General features: G+C 45.1%; 1 protein-coding gene and 1 long non-coding RNA gene across 3 annotated transcripts; one reads left to right on the forward strand and one right to left on the reverse strand.

Annotated features, from left to right (window-relative positions):
• Positions 1-2,168: 2,168 nt before the first annotated feature.
• WHAMM (WASP homolog associated with actin, golgi membranes and microtubules) lies at positions 2,169-21,798 on the reverse strand. Of its 2 annotated transcripts, XR_015750781.1 has the most exons (11): positions 20,959-21,798; positions 18,254-18,427; positions 16,122-16,272; positions 15,077-15,246; positions 12,786-12,951; positions 10,920-11,107; positions 8,627-8,713; positions 7,110-7,205; positions 4,968-5,430; positions 4,106-4,826; positions 2,169-4,065 (listed from the first exon to the last, which is right to left on the reverse strand). XR_015750781.1 is itself a non-coding variant. In XM_026677061.2 (10 exons), the coding sequence occupies exons 1-10, from the start codon at positions 21,583-21,585 to the stop codon at positions 4,534-4,536; spliced, it is 2,415 nt and encodes an 804-aa protein (XP_026532846.2). In that variant the 5' UTR covers positions 21,586-21,798; the 3' UTR covers positions 2,169-4,533. The 2 variants fall into 2 exon arrangements, 1 of the variants encoding a protein (XP_026532846.2); XM_026677061.2 differs by having other exon boundaries at positions 2,169-4,826.
• On the forward strand, positions 12,871-14,615 carry LOC148129687 (uncharacterized). Its single transcript, XR_015750783.1, has 2 exons — positions 12,871-12,959; positions 14,202-14,615. It is a non-coding gene; the product is annotated as an uncharacterized LOC148129687 (long non-coding RNA).

The following is a 21,798-nucleotide window of genomic DNA, read 5'->3' on the forward strand; positions in this document are numbered from 1 at the left end:
ACATCAATGTGAGCTGTGGCAAGAAGGTTTGCTGTGTCTGTCAGCGTAGTGTCCAGAGCATGGAGGCGCTACCAGGAGACAGGCCAGTACATCAGGAGACGTGGAGGAGGCCGTAGGAGGGCAATAACCCAGCATCAGGACCGCCACCTCCGCCTTTGTGCAAGGAGGGACAGGAGGAGCACTGCCAGAACCACAAATGTGCATGTGGCTGCTCAAACGGTCAGAAACAGACTCCATGAGGGCGGTATGAGGGCCCGACGTCTACAGGGGGGTGGGTTGTGCTTACAGCCCAACACTGTGCAGGACGTTTGGCATTTGCCAGAGAACACCAGGATTGGCAAATTCACCACTGGCACCCTGTGCTCTTCACAGATGAAAGCAGGTTCACACTGAGCACATGTGACAGATGTGACAGGGTCTGGAGACGCCGTGGAGAACGTTCTGCTGCCTGCAACATCCTCCGGCATGACCAGTTTGACAGTGGGTCAGTAATGTGTGGGGTGGCATTTCTTTAGGGGGCTGCACAGCCCTCCATGTGCTCGCCAGAGGTAGCCTGACTGCCATTAGGTACCGAGATGAGATCCTCAGACCCCTTGTGAGACCATATGCTGGTGCCGTTGGCCCTGGGTTCCTCCTAATGCAAGACAATGCTAGACCTCATGTGGCTGGAATGTGTCAGCAGTTCCCGCAAGATGAAGGCATTGATGCTATGGACTGGCCTGCCCATTCCCCAGACCTGAATCCAATTGAGCACATCTGGGACATCATGTCTCGCTCCCTCCACCAACTCTTTTTTCAATCTCTAGAGAAAACCCCAGCCACAGAATTATCAGAGAAGCCATAGAGATTGAAAAAAGACCTGAAAGCATGAATAGAAGAGATGATTCCACCAGACTGTCAATCATTTGGAAGCCTGCACTCACAAACAAAAAAATCTCCACACCACTAGCCAGGCAAACACCCGGGCACAAACAGATTCCCCCCTGATACCTCCAGCTCAAACACACCCCAACCAGGCACCCAGATGAAACTTAGCTTCCTAACAAATGATAGCCATCCATTTACCCGGAGCCAAGCTTCACTAAAGGCCTCCAGTACAGGAACACAATGTTGCCAGCCAATCAAGACACAAAAAGAGCCACAAAACAGACAGAAGATATTAGAAACATCAATCAAGCAGAACACAGCGAACTCCAAGACCAATAAACACAGACCAAGACTCCCAACCAATCAGGATGAAGAAAAAACCATTCTGGCACAGCAGTAGGCTAGCCCCAAATTTAAAACTGAAACCACTGTAAAAGTCTGACTCACAGACGAACACAATACAGAAGCCTGATGATGGCAGGTGAGATTCTGCCGAAACATTGCTACAACTTTAAAAGCACAACTACAATGACGTGGGAAAATACCCGAATAAAGACTCCAGGGTTCTTTCAGATCTGTCTTTTTAAGAATTAAAATCAGAGGTGCCCATGGCCTGATTGAAAAATAGGTATGTAAACCCCACAGAACAATTTAGTTCTAGCTGCTTACAGGTTATGGTCCTCAGGTTATGGCTACTCCTTCAGTTAGCATTTGAAGGTACGCCAGGCAACTTACGATGGGTCTGTAAACCTGTGAAAGTTGCAGCATCCCTGAAGTCAGGATTGCCATTGGAGCACTCGACAACCACCTGCCAATTATGATTTATGTGATCACCATTTGCAACCTTCTCTGCTGCCTTAACAGATTTAACAGATTAACAGAGTTGAAAGAGACCTTGTGGGTCATCTAATCCAACCCCCCCCACAATCTTTGGACCGATTCCTAATGAAGGTAAGCCACCATGAAAAATAGCATACGTTGAGTAATGTACGTTGAGAATTGTACATGTAACAAGTAAAATGCTCAGCCTTCCATCCTTCCATCCATCCTTCCAAGGTTGGTAAAATGAGGAGCCAGACTGTTGGGGGCAATAGGCTGACTCTGTAAACTGCTTAGAGGGGGCTGTAAAGCCCTGTGAAGCTATATATAAGTCTAAGTGCTAAAATGACTACACAGTTGCCAACAATTTCCAAGATGTTTGGTAGTGCTTACTCTTGAGTAGTTACAAGTGCTGTATTTCTCCATCTGAGCATCATATTTGAAAACTATTATGCTGAGAATAACATCACAATACATTATTCCAGGGTCTTCAAAGATGAAAGTTTATCACTGACAATGCAAAAGAGCATCCAATTAATAGGTTTTAACCATATTGCATCTTAAAATTGATTATTGGTGTACATTTTTTTGTAAATTTAGAAACAAATACATTATCCTTCACATTACGAACAGGGAAAAAGTTTACATTTGTAAAGATCTGAAAGGATTTTCTATCCAAGTTAAATTGGAAAGCTAAATATTTATTACAAGACAAATCCTTTAAAATTAACTTTAAATCCCATGTCTGTTTTAGAAAGTGGTCAAAGAGAATTTTTCCCCTGTTATTGCTGTCTCCACATTTTTAGCAAAAGAGATTATGAGAGCTACAGTTGAAAACCATCTCAAGGTCTAGAGATTCATAGTCCCTCTTATAGATTAGAATACTTGATGGATACAAATAGACCTGTGTTATAACATTCTGTTGATTAGTTTTACCATCATTGCCTTTTGGGATGCATTAGAAATACTGTACTGCTAATTTTAAAAAGATTAAAAATCCGTTTTAAGCCTTCTGGTACAACTTAACACTGGCATTGCAAACACATGGAAAACAACAGATCCTGAAGAAAAGTCTTGACTCAATCATGTTAGGAACATCCTGACACAGACCAAGAATATATTTAACCAAATAAAAGAGATTTCATGTTTGGCACACTGGTGGGGCCATAAGAAATATACAGAAATGTGACACATGGTAAAAGAGATGAGGTCTACCATCTCTTCTGACATGGACTGAAGTTGAAGTTCATTTTGGACATGGCTCATTTAAGACTCTGGCCATGGCAGACAAAGCAAACATTAAATAATAACATTATTTCTTATCTCAGCCAATATTCCTAGTCAGTGAGATGGCGGTGAAGGTAATGAAAATGGAATCTGGCAAATGCAATAAGCCTGATGCAAATAAGACCCTTTTCCTTCATTGAGGGGGTCACGTTTAATGTGTAGACACTTCCAGCAGGGGTTCCTGGCATGGTAACATCCAGGTGCATCACCCAGCTCAGGATGCCTTCCTCTCAGCAGCCCAAGAGGCTCCGAGAACTCATCCTCTCGATAGCTCTCCTCTGATCTATTCTTTTTCATGATCTGAACTTTGTGCTGAAACAAATCAGTATTTTTCTTTTTACGGATGTAGATCTTAGGTAGAGGCAGATATTTCTCTTTCTGGGCATACTGAGAATATACCTGCTGAACAAAACTCTGCATTGGTGACAGGAAGGGCATCCGGCCAGTAAACACTCTGCTAGCTCCATTCAGTTGCCTAGACTCCACCCATCAAGGGATTATGGGGTCGTTAAAATTAATAATGATCATACTGCTGGGTCATATTTTCCTGTGGTTGACAAGGGCACCCAATCCTTCCCACGTATATGACTACCAACTCAGATCTCCCTGTCTTGGCTGTGTTGAATGAAGCCATTTCTATTTAAACTAAAACCCTTCAGCAAATACTTGGTGTAACCAGGACCATAGTTTCATAGAAAAGGGTATTCAAAGTACTCACCTTTCACTGGTCTAAGAATACTCAAAAAGGTTTTTTTTTATTTTCCAAATGTGTCCTGTGGAGATAATTTATCTCTGTCCCATGCAACTGAGGAGCAATTTCCGTGGAGTAATTCAATCCCCTGGGACAATTTTAATAATGGTTTTGGAACAGGCTTACTCAAAAGCATGTTGTTTCCATACAGGAGTGTACATTTGGGGTGAAATCAAGAGGGGTTTTTAAATTAAATTGTCACGATCCCTAATCCCCTACGGCACAGTTCCCCAATGGTTCGGCATTGTGGACTGGAGGTGGGGGGGAGAAGGGAAGGCATGGTTCGTGCAAGCATGTGTGTATGCACACAGTTGCATTTGGTGAGTGGCATGCACGCGTGCCTGCCGTTCATACAAATGGAGCACACGCGTGGGTGCTCACCCACTGCTTGTGCAAATGAGGACACACGACTGGCCGTTTCCACGGCCCAGTTTGCAAACCCCTCGCAGCCCAGTGTCCAAAGGATCACTGATTCCCTTGCAAAAAAAAAAAAAAGAGAAGGAAAGAAAATGTGCAAACTTCAAAGCATAAAACTCGGTGTCAGTAAAGGACTCGTCCTACATTTACTTGTCTGCTTGGAAACTTCTGACATTGATCAAGGAGCATTTCCCACACTTCTTTCAGCTGCCTCCAAAACTCCAGAGTGTTGCTAAGAATTCTGGGATGCCCGATTCATGCGGGACGTTCGCCAGCTTGCTGGGCTCCAGACCGCTCTTCCGGGTTTTTGGCACTCCTTTACGGTTAGCTGTCTTCTCACCGAAGAATCCCTCGGGAGCTTCTGAGGAGCTCTGGACCGGCCAACGGCTCGGTTAACTGTTCCACTCTTCACCGCTGCAGTCTCCGTTTTCATCGTCGTCGGAGTCAGCGGAGACCTTCTTAATCCTCTGCATGGCTGCCTTGATGCTCTGCTCCAGTTCACTGCCCGAACCTTTCGCAACGCCTTCCTTGGGCTCTAGGTTGACCTTCCGTAGTTTCACCCCCTGCCTAATGGCGGCGAGAATGCTGTCATTGAGGTCAGGTCTACTTTGCTGTTGGGTCAGGTCTACTTTGCGAAGGAGGACTTCACCGCGCTTGAGGGAAGCCAAGACCTCATCCATGGTTCCTGAGGTAGAACAAGTTAAAAACAAGTTTAAAAATGTTGGGGCTCAATTGTGGTTATAAGTTGAGGACTGCATGGTGTGTGTGTGTGTGTGTGTGTGTGTGTGTGTGTGTGTGTAAGAAAAAGAGCACTCTCTCTCTTTACCTGTATAATTCTTGGTTGGGCCTCTGGATGCAGCATCTGCTTTCTCCAACGAAGTACATCCTTTAGCTGAGCCTTCACACACAAGAGGCCGTGGTTTTTCTTGGGCTCCTGGGCTTTTTAGGCAAACAGTCTGGATGCTTGGGGGTGGGGGTGGAGGTGGGGGTGGTGGAAGAGGAGGTGGAGGTGGGGGCACAGGTAGCGGTGCCCCCACACCTTCCTTGGGAGGTTCTGGCCCCTGCGGGGATACAAAAATCTGGACGGGAACATCTCTGGGAGGCTTCCGAGATGCTGCTTTGGAAGTCCTGACTTGTGTTGGATGGACATTCCTGGATTGCTTGGCAGCTGGACCTTTTCTTGGTGGACCAGCTTGTGGCGGAACCGCTGGAGGTCGTCGTGGTCCAGCCTGCTTGGAGTTGACGGGCTGAGAGCGGGAGGTCTTCAGCACCAACTGCGCAGGGCATTTCTGCAAGGTGAGAAGGCATCCATTTTGAAAACAGCAGGTGAGAGCCGACTGCAATTGATCCACGGTGGCCGTCAAACCCTTGGACATCCCAAAGGTGCTTTTCAAAAAGGCAATTGGACTTTCTGGGTTTTTTTCCCCCCCTTGAAAACATTTTGCTTCTCATCCAAGAGGATTCTTCATGAACTGAAGACTTGAGAACTGAAGAAGCAACTTGGGTGAGAAGCGAAATGTTTTCAAGGGAAAAAAAGTGAAAAGATTCTGATAGAAGAGAATGTGATCAGGAAAATATTAGAATGTGCAGAAATGAATAGATTAACGTTGGCAATTAAAGAAAAAAAGAACCAACTGAATATTATATGATACGGGGATTATTTTATCAATGGTTGGAAAAGAAAAACAGAAATTAGAAATTAAGCATACCAACACAGAAGATATATATATATAAAACATATATGAACATATGAATATAGAGGGGAAGGAGTTAAGAAGGGAATGGTTACAACAATATATTATGCATAGTAGTTTAAAATAAGAATGTAATATAATTATTTTTGTTATGGTAAGGCAGTTGTATTAACCATAACTATTAAGGCAAAATATATTTGTACCCAGATGACACACTGTTTAAAGGCAAGATGGAATGTTTTTTAAAAATAAAATAAAAAACCCCAAAAGAAAGTCCAGTTGCCTTTTGGAAAAGCACCTATGGGACAATCATCACCTGGAGTATCTCAATAGACATACCCATAGACATGTTTTCCGTATCCCATAGTGTTCTAAGAGTCATGATGGGCTTCCCATAATATGTTCAACCAGCTCAGTGAAAGGCTGAACAGCGTCATTTGTTTCAACACGTGAAGCTGAACTCTTGGAGAGAGTTCTCTCTGGCTTCTGTGATTCTTTCAACCCAGCGTTGTCTCCAGTGGTGGGATTTATGTTTTTTTTTACTACCGGTTCCGTGGGCGTGGCTGGGCGGGCGTGATAGGGGAAGGATACTGCAAAATCCCCATTCCCTCCCCACCCCACTAACCTGCTTTCCAGCTCCGTTCTCCTGTTCAGGGCAACCAAAGAAGACCAGCCGATCAGCTGGGACTCGGGAGGAGAGAATAGATGGGGTTGGCGGGGCCAGTCAGAGGTGGGATTTGCCAGTTCTTCGAACTCCTCAAAATTTCCACTACTGGTTCTCCATAACTGGTCAGAACCTGCTGAATTCACTACCTCTGCCTGTCCCTTTAGTTTATGACTTGGTGTACATAACAGTAGTGGAGCTTCAATCTGTTCTAGCAGGTCTCTTACTCAGATTTATATCTAGAGGGCGTGACAGTAACCCTGCAACGACTAGTAGTAAAGAGCTCATTTCCCCCCCACTGCTGTTATAAAGCAGCAGTTTTTGTAGAAACTGGAGCTTCTTCGTTTTCCTGTACAGGCCCCTTCCATTATGTTTTCATTCTCTTCCAGACCACAGGAGCAGAGTTGCGTCAAGGTGACGCTGATTAAATTCTGTGCAAAACCTCCTGGTGCCCTCCTTGCGGTTCCTAAATCCAGAGTTGTTATCTCGTGATGGATGCTGTCCTTGGGGCTGACCAGGCTGGATCAATAATAATCAGTCCTTGTTTCTATTTTCCAAAGCAAAATATTCTGCGAGGGTGCTGAGGGACGAGATAAATGGTGATACTTGCCTCCTTGAATGATTTAAGCCTCTCCAGAGTTTTCTGACGCTCTTCCTTTATCCAGGCTTTTTTCTTTTTCTCATCTTCTTTTCTCTTCTCTCTTTTCTGCAGTTTGAATGACAAGTCTTAATGCACACATATAGGACTCTGTTTCCAGCGCAACTAAATAGCTTCAAACATTGCAAAATGGTTGGGGGGCTGATAACAGATTGCCTAAATTATGGAAGAGGAAGGGAGAGAGGAGAGGAGAAGACGGAAGAGGAGAGGAGAGGAGAAGGGAAGGGAAGGGAAGGGAAGGGAAGGGAAGGGAAGGGAAGGGAAGAGAAGAGAAGAGAAGAGAAGAGAAGAGAAGAGAAGAGAAGAGAAGAGAAGAGAAGAGAAGAGAAGAGAAGAGAAGAAAAGAGAAGAGAAGAGAAGAGAAGAAGAAATTAAGAGTATTGATCTAATTTCCAAAAACTGCTCTGGAGTCTCAACTCCAGTGTGCCACACCTCAACCCAAGTGCCACACCTGAAAGCAGCTGTGAAAGGCAGATGTGCAATCCCAGGAAAAGGTGTGGCTGTTTTAAAGAGTTATAGACAGTTGCTATGTTTGCAATTTTGCATAAAACATTTTTTAAAAAAAATAAGTGCTGTCCAGCCCTAGAATTTATATACAGTTCATTACGAGTCTGTATAAATATCTCTTCCTTTAACAGTTGTTTACCTTGTTTAGATTCTCATTTATTGGTCTGGGACCATAAATAAATATTACTATTATGATGGTTGTGTTAGAATTTCCCATGATATTCACCCACTCACAAGCACGCTCAGTGTATATTCGCTTGAAAAAAACCAAAGTGCCCACAATGAAACTTGCTTACAAATGGACAGAAAGTAAGATTGTGTTCTTAGCTCCAGGAAACTCAAAAGTCTATAACTAAGAGCAACATATAAATGGAATCAACCTAAAAAGATAAAGGTTTTCCCTGTCCAGTTGTGTCCAACTCTAAGGTGTGGACCTCATCTCCGTTTCTTGGCTGAGGGAACCAGCATTATCCGAAGACATTTCTGTGGTCATGTGACCAGCATGACTATACTCTAAAGTGCGCAGAATGCTGTTGCCTTCCCACCAAAGTGATACCTATTTATCTACTCGCATTTGCATGCTTTCGAACTGCTAGGTGAGCAGGAGCAAGGAACGGAAGCTCACCCCGTCATGCAGTGCTCGGGTCTTGAACCTGGGCTGCCAGTTCCAGCTGACAAGCTCAGCATCTTTCACCACTGAGCCATCATGCCAATCTATACCCCATATATACCAGTCTATACCACATCTACACCCCATTAATTTGTGGGGTAGTACAGCTTCCACCTAATAGGTGTCTTTCTGGTTTTGGAATAGCAGTAGCCATCCTGTATTATGAGGGCTACCTAGACTGCCTTCAAAATAAACTAAGATTCTGGAAAGGAAGAACAATTCCACATTTTATCGACCCACACTGTTATTACTGGAAACAGAATGCTCTCTCTCTTTACTTCTTAATACGTACAATCTGGATGTTGTGATGCTGTTGGAAGTAGCGTGTGGTCTCCTGGGCCTGCTGGAGCCTCAAACGCCGGCTCTCTTCACATTGGTCCTATGAGGAAAGAAACCAGTGCAAATATTCCACTAGCCGGAATCTGAAGATTCAGGCAGAAATTAAATCCATTGAATCAGAATATTGGGTTCATAGCTTTTCTATTCACTTCCTACTGAACTTTCTAAAAAAATACAATTCAAGCCCCCGTGCAAAGGATTGTGGGGAAAAGACGTAACTTAGCACAAAGTTGTTCCAGCCCTAAGACCTGCCATCTGCAGGTTGGGCTGAAAGAAGATCTTTCTTTGCAATTCTGGAGAATTTCTCCCAACTGATGATAATCAGGAGCTTGGTAGGTCAGCGTCATGTTGGGGGTGGGTGGGAATTTCTACTGAACCTCTAATGCAAGGGTCTTCAAACTTGGCAAGTTTAAGACTTGTGGATTCCAACTCCCAGAATTCCTGAGCTAACATGACTGGAGGACGAATTCTGGGAGTTGAAGTCCATAAGTCTTAAAGCTGGAGTCTAATGGTGACTTCCAACCAAGAAAAACAGATTCTCAACTCATTCTCATTAGTTAGATTTATTGCATGGGGAAAGAAGTTAGATTACATACAGACTCTTGCTAACTGGTTATATGTACTTTAGCCCCTGTTTATCAGCAGTAGGTTAACAGAGGACTTCTTGATGCCTTTGATCCTCTCTCCTGACCCAAGGGAGATGCTGTCCCTCTGCCCCCACTTTGCTTAATAATTATTTCTTAATTAAAGGAATAATTGTGCAACCATCCCCAATACCAGGCTAAGAGAAATCCAACAAGCCTTCTTTTGCAGAACACATACATTACAGTTGTGCAAGTTCCATTCAAAAAGAACCAACAATTCCCAAGTCCATATTTTTAGACCATTTTCTAATATATGAATTATGGTCCTAGTGTTTGATTTACACACATTTAAAAACAACAACACAACAACACGAGCTACAGGGTCTGAAATCCTGGTGTTATGGGTAACGGGGATCCAAATTCAGCCATCCTCAAACAGCCTGTGATCCTCCAATCCTTTTGATTGGTTTGGTTCCCGAGAACTTTCCTTCATGACAATATGGATGGTTACACTAGGAGTTGTAGTTCAACAACATCTGAACTACCTATAGTTTAGAGATGCTATGTCTAGGAGATGCTGTCTTCCCAAGGAAGGAAATCCACAGCAGAGATGGAATCTTAAATTCTGCTTTTCAAGAAGAATCTAGAAGCATCCTGTGATTACCCGGGGCGTGGCACAAAGGCAACACAGTCAGATAATAAGAATCCCTTTATTAGCTCCAACTTTCCCCCAAATGTCCTGGTTACCTTCTTGCTGGAGAAAACCTCTCTCCCAGGAGCAGCCTTTGGCTGCAGAGAATCAAGTCCAAAGTGTGGTCAACAAAAACTGTAACTATAAGTCCAATCAAGGCAAAAATGAGGTAATTGCAAGAGCAAGAATTCCAGACCTGAAGGCACGGCAATAACTCAACACAGTTTGGAATTCTTGCTCCCAGCAGCTGCCACACTCAGCATGCATCTCTTTTAAACTCTCTTCCCAGCTGTGACTAATGAAGGGAATCGGGGCCCTTTCCTTCCCCATAAGCCATGCAACCCACGTTGCTCTCTTCTCCGTTCCTCCCTGCATGCCCTAGGATGAAGTGGGGGTGGGCCTGAGTCTTCCTCTGAACTCCCTCTCCCTTGTTCTATCTCTCCCCTGCTATGACCAGCCAGACTTTGCCCTTCCCCAGTTTCCTCCACAGCCAACAGAGCCACACTCCCACTCCCTGTCAGCTGTTTGTCTTCCTCCTCAGATTCAGACTCCAACAGGGGCATGACACATCCCAAGTCTCAACAGATTTTCTAGGTTTGTCAAAGGTTTTGTCAACTCTCTAAACGACTTTAGCTGAAGCTTCAATTCCACTGAGGCCAGGTTGATAATTCTCACAATGGGGAATGGTCTTAAAAACTTAGCACCTAGTTTCTTGCATGGCAGTTTTATTTATTTATTTATTTATTTATTTGATTTGCCAATTGTTTACAAGATAATAAGTATAAATGTATACATAGTTGTGAATACATGAAATGGTTACATACAAGAAAATTTATGGACCAACTTATGTTTTTAAGTATTTGGTAGAGAGGTAGACCTTCTCCCCTCGGAATGGTTTCCGAGGCCGGCTGAGGTGGCCTATAACAATGCAGTGCACACCAACTCATAAAAGATTTTTCTGGACTAGTTACCTTCTTGTTCCTGAGATAAGCTCTCCTGGAGCAAATAATCCCTCGTTTGGTCTCCAGCTGCTGGGTCTTCTGCCTGAGCTGTGCCACTTCAGAAGAAGAGGCACTGCTTGACTCCAGGGCCCGATCCATGGCTTCTAACTCCTCAGAGTTTTCACAGGTGTCATAGTAAATTACTTCATCCTGGATCTCTATGGAAGGGGCAAGGATTTCAATGAGTAAAATATGCAACCCCGCCTCTCCTACCAGCTTTACTGCCTTACTAGAAAACTCAGACATTTGCTGATAGTTGTTGTCCTTTAGCTCAATCAATCAATCAATCAGAACAGAGTTGGAAGGGGCCTTGGAGGTCTTCTAGTCCAATCCCCTGCTCAAGCAGGAAACCCTTTATCATTTCAGAGAGGTGGTTGTCCAGTCTTTTCTTTAAAAACCTCCAGTAATGAAGCACCCATAACTTCTGTTCCACTGGTTGATTGTCCTCACTGTTAGCAATAGCAATAGCACTTAGACTTATATACCACTTTATAGTGTTTTAAAGCCCTCACTAAGTGGTTTACAGAGTCAGCCTATTGCCCCCAACTCTTGGAGAGATGTCAGTTGAAAACTTGGGGTGAAGGGTAAGCAACCAGAAGTCTTCAAGAGCAGGATCCACTAATAGAATATCTAGTGCCTAATGGATCAATGAGAGGGACGCGGTGGCTCAGATGCTGAGCTTGTCAATCAGAAAGGTTGGTAGCTCAGCAGTTCGAATCCCTAGCGCCACGTAACGGAGTAAGTTCCCATTACTTGCTCCAGCTTCTGCCAAGCCAGCAGTTTGAAAGCATGAAAAAATGCAAATAGAAAATTAGGGACCACCTTTGGTGGGAAGGTCACAGCGTTCCGTGCGCCTTTGGCGTTTAGTCATACCAGCCACATGACCACGGAGACGTCTTCGGACAGCGCTGGCTCTTCAGCTTTGTAACGGAGAGGAGCTCCGCTCTCTAGAGTTGAAACGACTAGCACATATGTGCGAGGGGAACCTTTACCTTTACTGGATCAATACTAGGAGTAATGACTGGTTTTCCATTTGCATCCACTGTAACTGGAGACAGTGGCAACTGCGAAGGGTGGGCACAATCGTGATATATTTACAAAAGGGGCGGGGCTTGCATTGTGACATTTCATCCTTATCTTTCCTGTTTCAACCTCTTTCATTCATGCTGCTGGAGGAAGATCTGTTTTGTTTGTTGCTACATTCTGATTGTATCAGTAATACCTGGGGAATTATGTCTACAGAGATTCTCAATCATCCAGATCATGGTTGTTGCAAAAGTGCTTTTCCAAAAGGCAACTGGATTTTCTTGGATTTTTTTCCTTAAGAACTTTTCACTTCTCATCCAAGAAGCTTCTTCAGTTTTGAGGAACTGTAGAAACTTCAGGATGAGAAGCGAAATGTTTTCAAAGGAAAAAAAACCCAAGAAATCCAATTATCTTTTGGAAAAGCATTTTGGGACTTGAGGAATTAGATTAATTCAGTGATTTAAGGCTGGGCCACAATTAGCAGATTGAAAAATTAAAAACCTCCTTTTTTTGTAGTTTCTTTACTATGATTTTTTTAAAAGAATTCTTTAAACTTGGAACAGTCAGATTTAAATGGTAGATTCTATAGGTAAATGTTATCTATTTCCCACTGCAATTTTCTCTGACATGTTTTTTTCAAACTTTTATCTTCTCTCCTCAATAAATACATTTATTGCATTGTAGAACTTGGAGAAATGCAGCAAAGGAAGCAAATCCTCCCGTTTTAGTTCCAGTGCCAACAAGAAATAACCCGGTTCAGATTAAAATGCAAAGCGCAGGCGATAAATATATCCTGTCTTCAGTCCTCACCTTTGATTTGTCTCTTCAACGTCCCCAGCTGCGTAACCAGCAACATTTCTTCATTCTTCAGTATTTCAAACTGTACCTCATACAGCTCCAACTGGGTTTCGTAATATTCTAGTTCCAGTTTTTCCACTTGAGCCACGTCATTTTTCTGCTCGCTGAGCATCTCCATCTTGGGAAGTTCCCCAAAAACAGGAAATGTTATTAAGGCCACAAATATTACATGCAAAATGAGGCATTGGGAGGAAAGAAGGTGAAGATAATAATGGTGGACAACTTTATAGCACTCGAGAAGAAATGAGGTTACGGGATCCTTTATAGTAAGGAATTAGACTCAGGACAGAAGTGGCTTTGGGTGCTGTCCTAGATCAGTGGTCACCAACCGGTGGGCCGGGGACCACTGGTGGCCCGTGAGAAAATTTTGGTGGTCCGCAGAGAAATGTCATCTCCAAAGCACCCCCCAAAGTGATTAATCCAGGCTGTGCGGGAACTCAAGGCTGCGCTGCCCACATGGCCCGCAATGCAAGGGATACAAAGCTTGTGTCCCTTGCATTGTAAACAACACAAGGTAGTGAGGGGAGGGGGGAAAGGGCAGCGGTGGGGAACTTGCCCCACTCACCCCACATGCCTCGCCTGGCCACCGGACTGCTTCTTTCCGCTCCTTTCTTCTTCTGCTTTTGGCTGCACGCAAGGAAAGCAGCAGAAGTCTTTCTTTCTCTCCCCCAAACTCCGCCAGAAATGAGTCTTTGGGACCCTGCAAGGTATCCTGCTCCAAGAGGCTGTGCCAGCGCAACAAGTCTCACAAAGACTCGTTTCTGGCGGAGTTTGGGGGAGAGAAAGAAAGACTTTCTCTGCTTCTGCTGCTTTCCTTGCACGAAGCCAAACGTCTCTCTCTCTCTCTCTCTCTCTCTCTCCTCCCCCTGAGAACGGAGCTGGAGACGGTATTCTGAGATCCCAAATAAAGAATGATCGATCGGTAGGAAAATGGGGTGGGGAATTTTCCTGCAGACTTTTTTGGGGATTTTCCCAGGATCTCTGCTGCTTCTGCTTTTTCTCCTCTGGGATGACCAAAAGGCCAGTCCTGTGACTAATGCAGCTCTGGAATATGGGACCAACTTTCCTACCAATGTCAGCAAGCCACCCGTCAGTCAAAATTCATATTAGTGGTCCGCGGGATTTAAAATTACGAGTTTGGTGGTCCCTGAGGTCCAAAAGGTTGGCGACCCCTGTCCTAGATGACATTGTTGGGACCTGGATGGAGGTAGGACATTTCTTCTGGTCCTTTTAGACCTCTTGATGGTTTTTGATACTATCAAGCATCATATCTTGCTGGACTGCCTGTCGGGTTGGAATTTGTAACGACTCTTCCTTGAGATCAATTTCAGCTGCAATGGAACGGGGAATGAGAGGTTTAGCTGGTAGGACTTGAAATTTGAAGTCTCCGAGAGTTGGTTTTCTTCCCCCCTCCTTTTAACACCTGTATAAGGGAGGTCATCTGGCATGTAGGAATGTGCTGATGATCCTCAAATTTATATTGCAATTCTAGGTTGTGGGAAGAGGTGCTCTGAAATAAGTCTCCTGATGGAAATCAGATTGACCTTCCTATTGGGTTTCAAGAAGATCGCTCATTATTAGGCAATAAATCCCCAGAAACTTCCAAGAAGTTGGCGAGATATTAATCTATCATGAAAATGCAATAAAGAAAGTCTGAGTAATTAAGCTTAGTTATATTACTCCAGATGTACTTTTCTAATATTTTACTGCACTGGTTGTTGTGGATGTTTTATATTGGATTTTGGTCCATGACCATAAATAAATAAATCTGAATGTACAGTATCCTCAAGAAAGCATTTGAACATACTTTTCCTGAGCAATTAATTTTAGCCTAGCAAGCATGTCATTGTGTTGGTGTTCTGCCCATTTTTTTCAGTTTTGATGCCATTACAGCAACTGGACACTCTGCCTGCCACAAAGCCTGTTGGATTGGCCAGAGTATGGATGCACATGACAGAGTGGTGCAGTGGCCTAGAGGTGGAGTTCTCGCCTTGCAATCAGGAGGCTGTGAGTTCGATCCTAGGTAGAGGCAGATATTTCTCTCTCTGGGCACAATGAGAATATATCTACTGAAAAAAAAACCTCCGCATCGGTGACAGGAAGGGCATCTGGTCAGTAAAAACCTAGGTCCATTCAGTTGCCCAGACTCCACCCCGCACGGGATTATGGGGTCATTAAAAGACGATGATGATGAATGGATGCATATGGTGGAGGGGAACAGGGAGTGGGAGAAATAGCCTTACCTGCTTTCTGATATCAACTGTTTTGTGCTTCAGGCCCAGTTCTCTGGCTCTCATGTGCTGAAGGGTTTCTTTTGCTAGCAGATATTTTAAGTTTTCTAATCTTGGAGAAGCAGAGGCCCAGGCAGCTTGGCCAAATCGCTTTTGATCTTGCTCCATCTGTTTGTGCATCGCTGGTGGGCAAATAAGAAACAAAACTGAAGTAAGTTTCAAGGTGGCTAAGAAGAATCTTGCACTTCCTTCTCCGGACAAAGGAAAGAATTTTTGAGCTATATAAAACAGGAGAGGATATGGCCCAATAACTAAACGACTCTTAAGAATTCATTTTTAAACGTTGGTTATGAATGGAATATACAAAAAGAGAAGGTCAAAGAACAGGAGGCAGACCCAGGAGAAGATGGAAAGACAAAGATCAAAGAGACACTACAACAGCATCAATTAACAATCACAAGAAAGGCAAGAATCAGAACTTTGTATCGAGGAGGAGGAGGAGGAGGAGGAGGAGGAGGAGGGAGGAGGAGGAGGAGGAGGAGGAGGAGGAGGAGGAGGAGGAGGAGGAGGAGGAGAAGAAGAAGAGGAGGAGGAGGAGGAGGAGGAGGAGGAGGAGGAGGAGGAGGAGGAGGAGGAGGAGGAGGAGGAGGAGGAGGAGGAGGAGGAGGAGGAGGAACAACTAGGAAACTAAGAGTTGCTGAGGAAATAAATTATTACAAATTGCTAATGAATGGAGCATCTCTTGTTTTTAATATATGTAGGTCCCAACCTTGGCAACTTTAGCCAGGAGGACTTCAACTCCCAGAATTCCCAGCCAGCTTGCTGGCTGGGGCATTCTGGGAGTTGAAGTCCTCCAGGCTTAAAGTTGCCAAGGTTGGAGACCCCTGATATACTGTATTTAGGAGACGGTAGCAACAGATTCAAAACGCACCGGTTTTTCCATATACCATATTTTGGGTTGTGCCTACTCTCCTACCCTGGCCTACACTGCCACCAGGGCCACCACTATAGATTTTTTTTTTTTGATGAAAGTCTGTTTTGCTTCTTTCTGGCTCACCTGCGAGCGCAGTCACGGTTTCTTTGAAGTAGCCAACTGTGATGTTTCGAATGGAGCACACGGCTTCCTCAGCCTGGTCTGTCCACTCCTTGGCCTCTTTCTGCAAAGCTTCTATCCTCTTGGGGCCCAGCCGGTTGGCCTGCAAGGATTTCTGCAAGGATAGACATTTTAACACCTCTGTTCAAAGCGGTGTTGACCGTCAATTCCCCAAAACCAAGAGCCTCCACTTAGAACCTGCATTCATCTATGAATACAGCTCCATTCATCACTTGTGCCCTATGCAAAAGGAAAACAGGTTTCAAGGTTGAGACATGTCTCCGGAGATTCTCAATCATCCAATGCTCATGGTTGTCCCAAAGTGCTTTTCCAAAAGGCCCCTAGACTTTCTGGGTTTTTTTTTTTTTGTTTTCTTGAAAACATTTTGCTTCTCATCCAAGAAGCTTCTTCAGCTCTTGTTGTGGTTAGTCGGCAGCAGGTGCGGACAGCTGAGGAGAGCGAAGACTCAGATGAGAGGCCAGGACCATTAGGGAGTGCACTGCTGCCTTCATAGATTGCAGCAGCGATGAGGAGGTTCCCGAGGAGCCTGTGCCAAGTGCGCGTGCGCTCAGGATTGCTCGCAGCAAAGAGCAGCTGCACGGGTGACTCAGGAGTAAGGCTGCAAGGTAATGGCCCCTCCCTCAAGAGGATAAAAGCCAGCTGTGAAGCGAATGTTCTTTGCAGGAAGCAAACACGTTTTGAAACTCAGCCTTGTGGACATTACAGTTGCTATTTGAAGACACTTGTGCTGTAAACTATTTCTTCTCTGTTGTTTTTATGGCAGCCTTGCAAAAACTTGGCAAGGCTCTTTCTTGTCAGAGCTAATTAGTTGGAAGCAGCCTTTTATCTGTGAAGAAACAGAATTCATAGATGAAACATTAAAAGGTTGTGCTGCTGCCTTTGTCTTGTGTTTGCTCTCTTGGAACCGGGTTTGGGTCAGAACGGCTCTGACTGAATGGTGAGGGATGGAAGGAGTTAAATTCTTTGCAGTCATCTGGTTGCTAGCACTCTGAAGGTTGGCTGTCAGCTCTCTGGGAGCTGTTGAAGCCATTTGGGGGTTTACTGGTATCCTCAGAGTCAGTCAGAACTGAAGAAGGTTCTTGGATCACAAGTGAAATGTTTTCAAGGAAAAAAAAAAGGCCAAGAAAGCCCAGTTGCCTCTTGGGACAAGCTTGGGAGATCTATTCAGATTCTTGTGGTCCATAAATTACAGTTGAATGGCTTATCCTAGAAAAGTTTATTGTTTGAAGTCAAGCCCATATGTTCAGCTTCAAGAAACAAAATTTAGTTTTCTCACAGACAAATGGGCTTGTTTCCCATGAGATTTCTAACTCTGTCAGCAGAGCTGGACTTCATGGATGGTAGGACCACCAGAAATGGATCTCCAGGGGAATGATTGACAAAACATGGAGGGCCATAGACTCCCTACCCCCAGACCAAACTTTTATTTGGTGCTGGTGCATTTTAAGCCCCAGTTCTTTTTCTCACATCTACCTTGGATTTTTCATTTTGCTAGATGAAGAAACTCAAAAACTCAAAAGCAGGACAGCTAGATGAAAATGTGATATAAATTTTCTTGCATTATTATCTGTTGTACAAAAACCCGAATTTCTGGAGGGATATTTTATATCAAAAGCTATACTGCTGAAATCCTGGTATGTCTAGTCCAGTGAAAAGAAGGACTGGGGTGACATGATGGAAATGTCCCAATATCTCAGGGGCTGCCCCAAAGAAGAGGGAGTCAATCTATTCTCCAAAGCACCAGAAGGCAGGACAAGAAGCAATGGGTGGAATCTAATCAAGGAGAGAAGCAACCTAGAACTAAGGAGAAATTTCCTGACAGTCAGAACAATTAAACAGTGGAACAACTTGCGTCCAGAAGTTGTGAATGCTCCAACACTGGAAGTTTTTAAGAAGAGGTTGGATAACCATTTGTCTGAAGTGGTGTAGGGTTTCCTGCCTAAGCAGGGGGTTGGACTAGAAGACCTCCAAGGTCCCTTCCAACTTTATTATTATATTATATTCTAAATATGTACCTCCTTAAGTCTTGGAATATGGTGGGGTTTTTTTTTGAAAGAGTAGAAAAAGAAACTTACCAGAATCTCAAGTCTATATAACGTGGCCAGTTCTCTCATGTCTCGGAACGGTAACAATAAATATTGATAGAATTCGGTTGCCATGGTCACCAGCTCCCAATAAGCTTCATCTTCCTCCTTGTACAGCTCCATTAAATCTACCATCTTATCAGCATCTTTGTGCTTATGGAGAACCTACCAAGACGGTAATAAAGAGAATTTATTTGAGAATCAACCAGCAGTTTTCTTTTTTGCAAGGGAGACTGGAGACTGAGGTGTTGTTTTTTTTTTAAGGAGAAGACAGTATACTCTGTTCTTCCTGCCTTGCTAACTTTTCACAGGCATGGAAAATCTAACAGGGAGAATAAGATACTATAGAAGTTTCAATAAAGCTATGCACAAAGTAAAAGTTTTCCCATTGTTCTCGCTTACCCCTTCTCTGAGAATGTTGCCTCGTGTGTCGAAAACTGGCAAGAGACTCCAGACTGTAAAATAATAATCTTTTGACATGAGCCAGCAAAGAGAAGGGACTGCCCACTGAAAGAACAGGTGATGTTCATGGTTTATAGCAGGGGTCTCCAACCTTGGCAACTTTTAAGACTTGTGGACTTCAAGTCCCAGAATTTCAATCTGCCTTTGGATTATGGATTTCTTGTCTGGCCGCTCACAGGTCAGATTAGGTAATCATACCTCTTCAGCCCTTATTCTTAACACTGGTACACCACAGGGTTGCGTGTTGAGTGCCTTACTCTATACTCTTTATGTGCATGACTGCATGCATGACTCACGTTAGTAATACTATTGCTAAATTTGCAGATGATATAACAGTGGTGGGACTTATCTCCGGGGGGTGGGGTGGGGGAATAAGTCTGCCTACCAAGATGAGGTGGACCGGTTGCTTTCATGGTGTGGAGACAACAACTTGGTTCTCAACACCAATAAGACCAAGGAGTTTATAGTGGATTATAGAAGGAACAGATCAGACATCCAGCCCTTGCTTATCAGTGGAGACCGAGTGGAGCAAGTGGCCAGTTTTAAGTTTCTGGGTGTTACCCTAAAAGAGGACCTGACCTGGGGTGCCCACATTGCAGCACTGGTCAAAAGGGCCCAGCAGAGATTATACTACCTGAGGCTTCTCAGAAAACAACAACTGAATGAGAAACTGCTGGTGACCTTCTACTGCTGCACCATAGAGAGCATTTTAACTACTGCACCTCTGTATGGTTTGCCAACTGCACAGTGGCAGACAGGAAAGCTTAATGACATTAATGAGGTTAATGACATTGCCCAGAGGATCATGGGTTGCCTCTCCCCTCTTTGGAAGAGCTTTATAGCTCCCGCTGCCTTAAGAAAGTTCAGAACATCCTCAAAGATCCATCTCATCCTTGGAACCCTTCTTTTGAACTATTGCCATCTGGCAGACGGTACAGAATAATAAAAACAAGGACAAATAGGCTGAAAAACAGCTTCTATCCCAGGGCAGTAGCTCTTTTGAATTCTGCTGTATAGTGCAGTGTTGGTGCGATGTCAGGGGTTTTCAATTCAATGTGTGAAGTGTGAAGGATGTGTGTTTGTGTTTATTTTCATGGTCATGAAGATGGTGTTTGATTTCATTGTACGAGGTGCAATGACAATAAAGTAAAGTAAACTAAACTAAACTAAAGTTGCCAAGGTTGGAGACTCCTAATTTATAGGGTTCCATGTTTGAGAGCAGCATGTCACCAGACCACGAAGCTCCAAAGAAATGTTAACTGTTCAAGGAGGTGTTCAAAACATCCCCACATCCAAACCAACCTTCTGCCAGATTTGGTTGAGGCGAAGCCCGTCTGCTGATGGCTGCAGCCCCACTTCTCTTGTCAAACACTACGCTCTCGCCACAAATGCATGGGATACTGATGAAGAGGAAGGGAAGTCGAAAAGGAACCTGTCAGTCAGGGAGGCCAGACTGTGCTCTTAACTAAAGACTTCGTCAGGGTTAAAGTCCTGTGCTTTCTTTTGCTTTCCCTCAGTAGCGTCTGCTTCATAAAGGTAGTTTAAAGACCCATTGTTGTGTTTCTCAAGCTTAGGGATTTTAAGAAGGACGGACTTCCAACTTCCACCACCACCTGGGGGAATTCTGGGCGTTGAAGTCCACTCCTCATAGACGTCCCAAAGCTGAGAAACCCCTTGGCAAGAAAAGGGCAACCGGTAGCACGCCACAGTTGCTGAGCTACAACTGCTGGCATCTCTCAGCATTACTCACTATTCCTAAAGATGCTGGGAACTGTAGTTCACAGGCGGGGAAAAACAACTGTACTACTGTGCAGCTGGACCCACGCAACAATCTGGATCAGGGCTCTCCAACCTCGGCAACTTTAAGGCTTGTGGACTTCAACTCCCAGAATTCTTCAGCCAGCAAAGCTTTAAAGAACGGAACTTTAAATCAGAGGTCTCCAAACTTGGCAATTTTAAGACGTGTGTGGACTTCAACTCCCAGAATTTTGGCTGAGGAACTCTGGGAGTTGAAGTCCACAAGTTGCCAAGGTTGGAGACCCCCTGATCTGGATTAACTTTCAGCGTGGGTTGCTTTTTAGCCCATCTGGGTAGGGAAACAAAAGCCCCCCAGAGCCCCTCTTACTACAAGCCTCCTCCTTAACCCCCCCGCCCCCTTTTTGCGAGGGATGCGTTGTGCAGTGAACCGTCCCTCCCTCCCTCCCTCCCTCCCTCTTCGTCCTTCAATGCCGTACCCCTCTCAAGGTCTCCTTGGCCGCCGTCAGCCGCCCCTTGAGACTTTTCCTCCGGAACTCCTGCAAGTTTTCGAAATACTCCTCTTCCTCCTCCTGGTCGTGGGCGAAGAGCGCATCCAGGAGCGTCTTCCGTCCGCAGACTTCCAAGGCCCAGCCGAAGTAGGCTTCCAAGCGCCGGCACAGGGTCTCCAGCTCCGTCTCCCCCAACACCGGGCAGCTGGGGAACAGCAGCGCCCAGAACCCGCTGGGACCGCTCAGCGCAGGGGGCAGCGCGGGGAAGCAGGGCTCCAGCTGCTGGTTCAAAGCCGCCAGCTGCCGATGGACGCCCGCCAAGGCCTGCGGGGAGTACAAGCCGGCCCAGCTCAGCCGCTGCTCATCGCCGGCCTCCCCTCTTCTTCTTCTTCGTCTTCTTCTTCCTTCCTCCTCCTCCTCCTTTCCCTCCTTCTCCCCGCCGGCTCGTTCTTGCAAAGTCCGGTTGTGACAAGTCACCGCGAACTTGCTCTCCACGGCGTTCCAAGCCACCAAGAAGCGCAGCTTGTGGGGCGGCTCGGGCTGGCCGAAAAGGTTCTCCTTGATGGCCACCCAACCTTCCAGGCTGTCCGGCTGCATCTCCTCCTCCAGCTCCATGGGCGACCCCCTGGGATGCCCTTCGGCGGTGGGTGCGGGGAGAAAAGGCGCTTTCCCACGCGCGCCCGGGGGGCGGGGGTGGACTTCAAAGCGCGCGGCGGCGGCGGCGGGTCTCCCAGCGTTCTAGAACGCTCGGAAAACTTTGCTTCCCTTCGAACGAAAGAGAAAGTGACCAAGATGACAGCAGCAAGCCCTCTTCCTCCTGCTTGACGT

This window comes from Notechis scutatus, chromosome 11 (assembly GCF_049901735.1).
Source record: "Notechis scutatus isolate UNSWTSFEM ecotype Mainland chromosome 11, rNotScu1.2, whole genome shotgun sequence".
NCBI classification, from domain to species: Eukaryota; Metazoa; Chordata; class Lepidosauria; order Squamata; family Elapidae; genus Notechis; species Notechis scutatus.